Raw genomic sequence first — 11,968 nt, 5'->3', positions numbered from 1 at the left:
GTACCACAACACCCCTCTGTACCTTACTGTACCACAACACCCCTCTGCACCTTACTGTACCTTACTGTACCACAACACCCCTCTGTACCTTACCGTACCACAACACCCCTCTGTACCTTACTGTACCTTACTGTACCACCACACCCCTCTGTACCTTACTGTACCACAACACCCCTCTGCACCTTACTGTACCTTACTGTACCACAACACCCCTCTGTACCTTACCGTACCTTACTGTACCACAACACCCCTCTGCACCTTACTGTACCTTACTGTACCACAACACCCCTCTGTACCTTACTGTACCTTACTGTACCACAACACCCCTCTGTACCTTACTGTACCACAACACCCCTCTGCACCTTACTGTACCTTACTGTACCACAACACCCCTCTGTACCTTACTGTACCTTACTGTACCACAACACCCCTCTGTACCTTACTGTACCTTACTGTACCACAACACCCCTCTGTACCTAACTGTACCTTACCGTACCACAACACCCCTCTGTACCTAACTGTACCACAACACACCTCAGGTCGTACAGGGTCCTCTATGCCCACCACAGTGAGACAGGTCAGCTGAGTAACGATGACCTCTTCGTTGTCCCAGTCTGGCTCGGGATTGGATGGAAGGTCTCGGAATGCGATACAGATCGTCCTTAACCCTTCACACGCCATCGGCTCTATCACCTGTTTCATCACAATACATTTGGTAACATTCATACCAAGTGTGTGTGTGTGTGTGTGTGTGTGTGTGTGTGTGTGTGTGTGTGTGTGTGTGCGTGCGTGCGTGTGCGTGTGGTATGTCACCTGTTTCACCATCTCCTCCCTGTCTCTGGGTCTGAAATTACGTGGCTTTCCATGAACGTCCATGATATACGAACACCTGGGTGAAAGAGAGAGAGAGAGAGAGAGACAGATAAAATGAGAGAAAGAAAGAGAGAGTGGGATAAAATGAGAGAGGGAGAGAGAGAAAGTGGGATAAAATGAGAGAGGGAGAGAGAGAGAATGAGAGAGGGAGAGAGAGAGAATGAGAGAAAGAGAGAGAGAGAGAGAGAGAGAGAGAGTGGGTTCAAATGAGAGAGGGAGAGAGAGAGTGAGAGAGAATGAGAGAGAATGAGAGAGAAAGAGAGAGAATGAGAGAGAAAGAGAGAGAGAGTGGGATAAAATGCGAGAAAGAGAGAGAGAGTGGGTTAAAATGAGAGAGGGAGAGAGAGAGCGAAAGAGAGAGAAAGAGAGAAAGAGAGAGAAAGAGAGAATGAGAGAGAAAGAGAGAGAGAGAGAGAGAATGAGAGAGAGAATGAGAGAGAGAATGAGAGAGAGAGACAGAGAGAGAGAGAGAGAGAAAGAGAGAAAGAGAATGAGAGAGAGAGAGAGAGAGTGAGAAAGACCTCAATATGCCCAGGACATATGCCCAGGCTGTGAGCAGAGCAACAGGCCCAACCCCCACTATTACATCGGCCCAAGCCCCATCCAGCAACAGGCCCAACCCCCACTGATACATCGGCCCAAGCCCCATCCCGCAACAGGCCCAACCCCCACTATTACATCGGCCCAAGCCCCATCCAGCAACAGGCCCAACCCCCACTGATACATCGGCCCAAGCCCCATCCAGCAACAGGCCCAACCCCCACTGATACATCGGCCCAAGCCCCATCCCGCAACAGGCCCAACCCCCACTGATACATCGGCCCAAGCCCCATCCCGCAACAGGCCCAACCCCCACTATTACATCGGCCCAAGCCCCATCCAGCAACAGGCCCAACCCCCACTATTACATCGGCCCAAGCCCCATCTGCCTTTGGCCTAAAAGAGCAGGAATCCAGACATCATCAAAGGAATTGGAAAGCAAATCAAATGTTATTGGTCACATACACATGGTATGTGTTAATGCGAGTGTAGCGAAATGCTTGCGCTTCTAGTTCCGACACTGCAGTAATATCTAACAAGTAATTTAACAATTTCACAACAACTACCTTATACACACAAATCTAAAGGGGTGAATGAGAATATGTACATATAAATATATGGATGAGCGATGGCCGAGCGGCATAGGCAAGATGCTATAGATGGTATAAAATACAATATATACATATAAATATATGGATGAGCGATGGCCGAGCGGCATGGGCAAGATGCGGTAGATGGTATAAAATACAGTATATACATATAAATATATGGATGAGCGATGGCCGAGCGGCATAGGCAAGATGCTATAGATGGTATAAAATACAATATATACATATTAATATATGGATGAGCGATGGCCGAGCGGCATCGGCATGGGCAAGATGCTATAGATGGTATAAAATACAATATATACATATTAATATATGGATGAGCAATGACCAAGGTGCGGTACATGATATAAAATACAGTATATACATGTGATATGAGTAATGTAATATATTTAAACATTATTAAAGTGGCATTGTATAAAGTGACTAGTGATCCATTTATTAAAGTGGCATTGTATAAAGTGACTAGTGATCCATTTATTAAAGTGGCATTGTATAAAGTGACTAGTGATCCATTTATTAAAGTGGCATTGTATAAAGTGACTAGTGATCCATTTATTAAAGTGGCATTGTATAAAGTGACTAGTGATCCATTTATTAAAGTGGCATTGTATAAAGTGACTAGTGATCCATTTATTAAAGTGGCATTGTATAAAGTGACTAGTGATCCATTTATTAAAGTGGCATTGTATAAAGTGACTAGTGATCCATTTATTAAGTGGCATTGTATAAAGTGACTAGTGATCCATTTATTAAAGTGGCATTGTATAAAGTGACTAGTGATCCATTTATTAAAGTGGCATTGTATAAAGTGACTAGTGATCCATTTATTAAAGTGGCATTGTATAAAGTGACTAGTGATCCATTTATTAAAGTGGCATTGTATAAAGTGACTAGTGATCCATTTATTAAAGTGGCATTGTATAAAGTGACTAGTGATCCATTTATTAAAGTGGCATTGTATAAAGTGACTAGTGATCCATTTATTAAAGTGGCATTGTATAAAGTGACTAGTGATCCATTTATTAAAGTGGCATTGTATAAAGTGACTAGTGATCCATTTATTAAAGTGGCCAGTGATTGGGTCTCAATGTAGGCAGCAGCATCTCTGAGTTAGTGATTGCTGTTTAGCAATCTGACGGTCTTGAGATAGAGGCTGTTTTTCAGTCTCTCGGTCCCAGGTTTGATGCATCCGTACTGACCTCACCTTCTGGATGGTAACGGTATGAACAGGTAGTGGCTCGTGTGGTTGTTGTCCTTGATGATCTTTTTGGCCTTCCTGTGACATCGGGTGGTGTAGGTGTCCTGGAGGGCAGGTAGTTTGCCCCCGGTGAAGCGTTATGCAGACCTCACCACCCTCTGGAGAACCTTGCGTTTGAGGGCGGTGCAGTTGTTTTCCTGACACCACACTCCGAGTGCCCTCACCTCCTCTCTGTAGGTTGTCTCGTCGTTGTTGGTAATCAAGCCCACTACTGTTGTGTCGTCTGCAAACTTGATGATTGAGTTGGAGGCGTGCTTGGCCACGCAGTCGTGGGTGAACAGGGAGTACAGGAGAGGGCTCAGAACGCACCCTTGTGGGGCCCCAGCGTTGAGGATCAGCGGGGTGGAGATGTTGTTTCCTACCTTCACCACCTGGGGGCGGCCCGTCAGAAAGTCCAGGACCCAATTACACAGGGCGGGGTTGAGATCCAGGGCCTCCAGCTTGAAGATGAGCTTGGAGGGTACTATGGTGTTGAATGCTGAGCTGTAATCAATGTCCATATGGGATAGGGCAGTGTGCAGTGTGATGGCGATTGCGTTGTCTGTGGACCTGTTGGGGCGGTATGCAAAATGAAGTGGGTCTAGGGTGGCCGATAAGGTGGAGGTGATATGATCCTTGACTAGTCTCTCAAAGCACTTCATGGTGACAGAAGTGAGTGTGCTCTGAGGACGCAGCCGTCAGGGCCAGCAGCCTTGCAAGGGTTAACATGTTTAAACCTTTTACTCAGCCACGGAGAAGGGGGGGCGCAGACCTTGTTAGCAGGCCGTGACGGCGGCATTGTATTATTCTCAATGCGGGCAAAGAAGGTGTTTAGTTTGCCTGGAAGAGTGACGTCGGTCTCCGTGACATGGCTGTTTTTGTTTTTGTAGTCTGTGGTTTCCTGTAGACCACAAACATCTCGTGTCTGAGCCGTTGAATTGAGAACCGAGCCGTTGAATTGAGAATTGAGCCGTTGAATTGAGAACTGAGCCGTTGAATTGAGAACTGAGCCGTTGAATTGAGAACTGAGCCATTTAATTGAGAACTGAGCCGTTGAATTGAGAACTGAGCCGTTGATTGTTGGATTGCGGAGGGAATAACGACACTTAGACAACAACAAATTCAATCCCTTTAAGACAACTTCCTGGACAAAATGTTTTACTGTAATAGTGAAGGTGTAAACTTGGCAGTAGAACATCTTAACAGTATATTTGACCTCTCAGCTTCCCTATGAAATCTAAACATTTCAAGCAGACAACCTTAGAAAATTAACAACAATGACAAATGGTCTGATGAAGAATGCAAAAACCTAAGAAAGAAACCCAGAAAACCTGAGCCTACTCCTTCACTATGGTGAATATATAAAACAATACAGAAATACACTACGGAAAAAGAAGGAACAGCACGTCAGAAATCAGCTCAATGTCATTGAAGAATCCATAGACTAAACACTAAACAACAACAACACAAAGAGTCATCTATCCAAAATGGAGATGTCTGGGTAAACCACTTCTCCAATCTTTTTGGCTCTATAACAAAGAGTCATCTATCCAAAATGGAGATGTCTGGGTAAACCACTTCTCCAATCTTTTTGGCTCTATAAGAAAGAACAAACAGCAAAAACATATACATGATCAAATAAAAATCTTAGAATCAACTATTAAAGACTACCAGAACCCACTGGATTCTCCAATTACCTTGAATGAACTACAGGACTAAATAGAAACCCCAAAAGGCCTGTGGTGTTGATGGTATCCTCAATTAAATTATAAAATATACAGACAACAAATTCCAAATTGGCTATACTAAAACTATTTAATAACATCATCCTCAGCTCTGGCATCTTCCCCAATATTTGGAACCAAGGACTGATCACCCCAATCCACAAAAGTGAAGACAAATTTGACCCCAATAACTACCAAATATGAATCAACAGCAACCTTGGGAAAATCCTCTGCATTATCATTAACAGACAAGTACATTTCCTCAGTGAAAACAATGAACTGAGCAAATGTCAAATTGGCTTTTTACCAAATTACCGTACGACAGACCATGTATTCACCCAGCACACCCTAATTGACAAACAAACAAACCAAAACAAACCAAACAAACCAGTCTTCTCTTGCTTTGTTGATTTAAAAAAAGCTTTCGACTGAATTTGGCATGAGGGTCTGCTATACAAATTGATGGAAAGTGGTGTTGGGGGTAAAACATACAACATTATAAAATTCATGTACACAAACAGCAACTGTGTGGTTAAAATTGCCAAAAAACACATTTCTTTCCACAGGGCCATGAGGTGAGACAGGGATGCAGCTTAAGCCCCACCCTCTTCAACATATAGATCAATGAATTGGCGAGGGCACTAGAACAGTCTGCAGCACCCAGCCTTACCCTACTAGAATCTGAAGTCAAATGTCTACTGTTTGCTGATGATCTTGTGCTTCTGTCCCCAACCAAGGATGGCCTACAGCAGCACCTAGTTCTTCTGCACAGATTCTGCCAGACTTGGGCCCTGACAGTAAATCTCAGTAAGACAAAAATAATGGTGTTCCAAAAAAGGTCCAGTTGCCAGGACAACAAATACAACTTGCATCTAGACACTATTGCCCTAGAGCACACAAAAAAACTCTACATACCTCGGCCTAAACGTCAGCGCCACAGGAAACTTCTACAAAACTGTGAACAAGCTGAGTGACAAAGCAAGAAGGGCCTCTATGCCATCAAAAAGAACATAAAATTCAACATACCAATTAGGATCTGGCTAAAAATACTTGAATCAGTTATAGAACCCATTGCCCTTAATGGTTGTGAGGTCTGGGGTCTGCTCACCAACCACGAATTCACAAATTGGGATAAACACCAAATGGAGACTCTGCATGCAGAATTCTGCAAAAAAATATTCTCTATGTACAACGTAAAACTACAAATAATGTATGCAGGGCAGAATTAGGCCGAAAACCGCTCATTTATCAAAATCCAGAAAAGAGCTGTTACATTCTACAACCACCTAAAAGGAAGCGATTCCCAAACCTTTCATAACAAAGCCATCACCTACAGAGAGATGAACCTGGCTAAGGGTATGCTAAGCAAGCTGGTCCTGGGGCTCTGTTCACAAACAGACCCCACAGAGCCCCAGGACAGCAGCACAATTAGACCCAACCAAATCATGAGAAAACAAAAAGATCATTACTTGACACATTGGAAAGAATTAACAAAAAAGCTGAGCAAACTAAAATGCTTTTTGACCCTAAACAGAGTACACAGTGGAAGAATACCTGACCACTGTGACTGACCCAAACTTAAGGAAAGCCTTGACTATGTACAGACTCAGTGAGCATAGCCCTGGTATTGAGATAGGCTGCCGTAGACAGACATGGCTCTCAAGAGAAGACAGGCTATGTGCACACTGCCCACAAAATGTGGTAGAAACTGAGCTGCACTTCCTAAACTCTTGCCAAAAGTATGACCATATTAGAGACACATATTTCCCTCAGATTACACAGATAGAAACATAATTGGAAAACAAACCCAATTTGAATAAACTCCCATATCTACTGGGTGAAATACCACAGTGTTCCATCACAGCAGCAACATTTGTGACCTGTTGCCACAAGAAAATGGCAACCAGTGAAGAACAAACACCATTGTAAATACAACCCATATTTATGTTTATTTAGTTTCCCTTTTGTACTTTAACTATTTGCACATAATATGGCATTTGTAATGTCTTTATTCTTTTGGAACTTTTGTAAATGTTTACTGTTAATGTTTATGTTTTATTTCACTTTGGTTTTGTCACACCTTGGTCATTGTATTTTGTGTTTTCGTTATATGTTTGGTCAGGCCAGGGTGTGACATGGGTTTATATGTTGTGGTGCGTATTGGTTTGTTTTGTATTATTGGGATCGCGGCTGATTAGGGGTGTTGCATAGGTTTGGCTGCCTGAGGCGGTTCTCAATCAGAGTCAGGTGATTCTCGTTGTCTCTGAGTGGGAACCGTATTTAGGTAGCCTGGGTCTCGCTTTGTATTTCGTGGGTGATTGTTCCTGTCTCTGTGTAGTTTCACCAGATAGGCTGTAATTAGGTTGGTGGGTGATTGTTCCTGTCTCTGTGTAGTTTCACCAGATAGGCTGTATTAGGTTGGTGGGTGATTGTTCCTGTCTCTGTGTAGTTTCACCAGATAGGCTGTATTAGGTTGGTGGGTGATTGTTCCTGTCTCTGTGTAGTTTCACCAGATAGGCTGTAATTAGGTTGGTGGGTGATTGTTCCTGTCTCTGTGTAGTGTTCACCAGATAGGCTGTATTAGGTTGGTGGGTGATTGTTCCTGTCTCTGTGTAGTGTTCACCAGATAGGCTGTATTAGGTTGGTGGGTGATTGTTCCTGTCTCTGTGTAGTGTTCACCAGATAGGCTGTATTAGGTTGGTGGGTGATTGTTCCTGTCTCTGTGTAGTGTTCACCAGATAGGCTGTAATTAGGTTTCACGTTCCGTTTGTTGTTTTGTATTTATAGTTATTTCATGTATCGTCATTAGTTTCATTAAAGACATGATTAACCACCACGCTGCATTTCGGTCCGACTCTCTTTCTACAAACGAAGAATGCCATTACAGGTTTATTATCTACTTCACTTGGCAATGTAGACATATTTTCCATACCAATAAAGCCCTTATATCTAAGTGAATTTAATTGAGAGAGAGAACGAGTGAGAGACAGAGAGAGAGAGAGAGAGAAATTAGTAGAATTGGTGATATTGTTGATAAGTATAGTGTACATTTCATTGGTTTTGTTTCTACTTCTCTCCCTCTCCTCCCCCCTCTTCCTCCTCTCCCCAACCCTCTTCCTCCTCCTCCTCCTCCCTTACTTCTTCAGTAGTATCTCAGAAGCTCCTTTACTGTAGAGTCTGAAGGATCCGTCTCGTTGCTGGACCACCGTGGACATGGACTTACGCACCGAGTTAAAGGTATACACCTAGAGGGAGGAGAGAGAGAGAGAGTTCACTGAGACAGTGTGTAACGCACTTTCCATATTCTATAGTAACATCTACAGTAGACTACTGTAACACTCTATCTAGACTACTGTAACACTCTATCTAGACTACTGTAACTCAACTAACTCCATCTAGATTACTGTAACACTCCATCTAGATTACTGTAACACTCCATCTAGACTACTGTAACACTCCATCTAGACTACTGTAACACTCCATCTAGACTACTGTAACACTCCATCTAGACTACTGTAACACTCCATCTAGACTACTGTAACACTCCATCTAGACTACTGTAACACTCCATCTAGACTACTGTAACACTCCATCTAGACTACTGTAACACTCCATCTAGACTACTGTAACACTCCATCTAGACTACTGTAACACTCCATCTAGACTACTGTAACACTCCATCTAGACTACTGTAACACTCCATCTAGATTACTGTACACTCCATCTAGATTACTGTAACACTCCATCTAGATTACTGTAACACTCCATCTAGACTACTGTAACACTCCATCTAGACTACTGTAACACTCCATCTAGATTACTGTAACACTCCATCTAGAACTCTATCTAGACTACTGTAACACTCCATCTAGATTACTGTAACACTCCATCTAGATTACTGTAACACTCCATCTAGAACTCTATCTAGACTACTGTAACACTCCATCTAGATTACTGCAACACTCCATCTAGACTACTGTAACACTCCATCTAGACTACTGTAACACTCCATCTAGACTACTGTAACACTCCATCTAGACTACTGTAACACTCCATCTAGATTACTGTAACACTCCATCTAGATTACTGTAACACTCCATCTAGACTACTGTAACACTCCATCTAGACTACTGTAACACTCCATCTAGATTACTGTAACACTCCATCTAGACTACTGTAACACTCCATCTAGACTACTGTAACACTCCATCTAGACTACTGTAACACTCCATCTAGACTACTGTAACACTCCATCTAGACTACTGTAACACTCCATCTAGACACCTGTAACACTCCATCTAGACTACTGTAACACTCCATCTAGACTACTGTAACACTCCATCTAGACACCTGTAACACTCCATCTAGACTACTGTAACACTCCATCTAGACTACTGTAACACTCCATCTAGACTACTGTAACACTCCATCTAGACTACTGTAACACTCCATCTAGACTACTGTAACACTCCATCTAGACTACTGTAACACTCCATCTAGACTACTGTAACATGATCTTATAATATAATAATATGTCATCTAACTCTCAAAGTGCTTGATAGGAAGCCCAATAGCCATCATCATTGTCACATCCTTAGAAAGCATGAGCTCTTGAGTTGGGAAAATCTTGTGCAATACACCGACGCATGTCTTGTATTCAAGATCCTCAATGGCCTGGCTCCCCCTCCACTCAATATTTTTGTTAAACAGAAAACCCAGACATATGGCAGCAGATCCACAAGGTCTGCCATGAGAGGTGACTGTATAGTTCCCCTAAGGAAAAGCACCTTTAGTAAATCTGCATTCTCTGTGAGAGCTTCCCATGTCTGGAATACACTGCCATCAGACACACATAACTGCACCACATATCACACTTTCACAAAATGCTTGAAGACATGGCTAAAGGTCAATCAGATTTGTGAACATGGTCCCTAGCTGTGTGTTGGCACTCTCCATGTTGTCTGTTGTCTATAGCTTGTGAGGTGTGGAAACACTTTGTTGCTTTTATGAATTTTGTCTTGCTGCTTTTTGTTTTATGCTGCTCTGTCTGTAGGCTACGTCTTGCTTGTCATATGTTGCTATGTCTTGCTTGTTCTATGTTGCTATTGTCTATATTGTAATTGTTTTTAATAACCTGCCCAGGGACTGCGGATGAAAATTAGCCGGTTGGCTAAAACCGGCACTTTTACTGAAATGTTGATTAATGTGCACTGTCCCTGTAAAAATAAACTCAAACTCAAACCCTGTATACTTGTTATCTTATAATATAATAATAATATATCATAACTAACCTTGTGTAGTTTTTAAATGTAATAATAAATAACCTACTAACTGATGTAATAACTGACCCTGTTGTAGTTGTTACCTTGTAGTATAATAACCTAATAACTGATGTAATAACTGACCCTGTTGTAGTTGTTACCTTGTAGTATAATAACCTAATAACTGATGTAATAACTGACCCTGTTGTAGTTGTTACCTTGTAGTATAATAACCTAATAACTGATGTAATAACTGACCCTGTTGTAGTTGTTACCTTGTAGTATAATAACCTAATAACTGATGTAATAACTGACCCTGTTGTAGTTGTTACCTTGTAGTATAATAACCTAATAACTGATGTAATAACTGACCCTGTTGTAGTTGTTACCTTGTAGTATAATAACCTAATAACTGATGTAATAACTGACCCTGTTGTAGTTGTATAGAATTGAAATAGATCCTGCATACTGATGAATGTGTTTGTTTTTCATGACCCTGTTTTCTTTCTGCTTCCGTTTTGGATTATTATATTGATGTGTGTATTTTCTGTAAATCAGAGCTCACCTGTAAAAGAGACCTTGGTCTCAGTATGAATACCTGGTAAAATAACCGGTATACAGTTGTTCGATGATAATAATGTTAGGTGTATTTAAACTAACCTTGAACAGCTGTTCCTCAGGGACCCGGTCTCGGACAGCGCTGTAGTCTTGCTGTAGGTCCAGAACGAAGCCCAGCAGGCCACACTCTGTCTTGTTCCCCACCTGCTTAGCTAGACCCCCCTCCTGGTCTGCAGGCTGGGGGGGGGGGGGGTTAACATGTATTATAAGTATTGACCAACAAATACTGTCTGTCTCTCAGTGTTGGTGTCAGTCTCTTGTCTATTTCTCTGTCTCTCAGTCTCAGTGTTGGTGTCAGTCTCTTGTCTTTTTCTCTGTCTCTCAGTCTCAGTGTTGGTGTCAGTCTCTTGTCTATTTCTCTGTCTCTCAGTCTCAGTGTTGGTGTCAGTCTCTTGTCTATTTCTCTGTCTCTCAGTCTCAGTGTTGGTGTCAGTCTCTTGTCTTTTTCTCTGTCTCTCAGTCTCAGTGTTGGTGTCAGTCTCTTGTCTATTTCTCTGTCTCTCAGTCTCAGTGTTGGTGTCAGTCTCTTGTCTATTTCTCTCTCTCAGTCTCAGTGTTGGTGTCAGTCTCTTGTCTTTTTCTCTGTCTCTCAGTCTCAGTGTTGGTGTCAGTCTCTTGTCTATTTCTCTGTCTCTCAGTCTCAGTGTTGGTGTCAGTCTCTTGTCTATTTCTCTGTCTCTCAGTCTCAGTGTTGGTGTCAGTCTCTTGTCTTTTTCTCTGTCTCTCAGTCTCAGTGTTGGTGTCAGCCTCTTGTCTATTTCTCTGTCTCTCAGTGTTGGTGTCAGTCTCTTGTCTTTTTCTCTGTCTCTCAGTCTCAGTGTTGGTGTCAGTCTCTTGTCTATTTCTCTGTCTCTCAGTCTCAGTGTTGGTGTCAGTCTCTTGTCTATTTCTCTGTCTCTCAGTCTCAGTGTTGGTGTCAGTCTCTTGTCTTTTTCTCTGTCTCTCAGTCTCAGTGTTGGTGTCAGCCTCTTGTCTATTTCTCAGTCTCAGTGTTGGTGTCAGTCTCTTGTCTATTTCTCTGTCTCTCAGTGTTGGTGTCAGTCTCTTGTCTTTTTCTCTGTCTCTGTCTCTCAGTCTCAGTGTTGGTGTCAGCCTCTTGTCTAT

General features: G+C 42.4%; 1 protein-coding gene across 3 annotated transcripts in view; it reads right to left on the bottom strand.

The window, feature by feature from the left end:
* Positions 1-11,968, bottom strand: part of LOC109882373 (plasma membrane calcium-transporting ATPase 3) — a 220,816-nt gene that overhangs the window by 99,020 nt on the left and 109,828 nt on the right. For all 3 annotated transcript variants that reach the window (XR_004205175.1, XM_031803547.1, XM_031803548.1), the window contains exons 14-17: positions 10,907-11,041; positions 8,124-8,230; positions 814-889; positions 535-693 (exon numbers count right to left, since the gene is read on the bottom strand). Coding sequence is in view for 2 of the 3 variants with exons in the window: in XM_031803547.1 (XP_031659407.1) it covers positions 535-693; positions 814-889; positions 8,124-8,230; positions 10,907-11,041 (477 nt within the window). In the remaining variant the exon portion in view is untranslated. The remainder of the gene's footprint in view (positions 1-534; positions 694-813; positions 890-8,123; positions 8,231-10,906; positions 11,042-11,968) is intronic.

This window comes from Oncorhynchus kisutch, linkage group LG24, assembly GCF_002021735.2.
Source record: "Oncorhynchus kisutch isolate 150728-3 linkage group LG24, Okis_V2, whole genome shotgun sequence".
Taxonomy (NCBI): Eukaryota; Metazoa; Chordata; class Actinopteri; order Salmoniformes; family Salmonidae; genus Oncorhynchus; species Oncorhynchus kisutch.
Note: the sequence above shows the minus strand (reverse complement) of the source record. Positions and strands in the feature narration are given on the sequence as shown.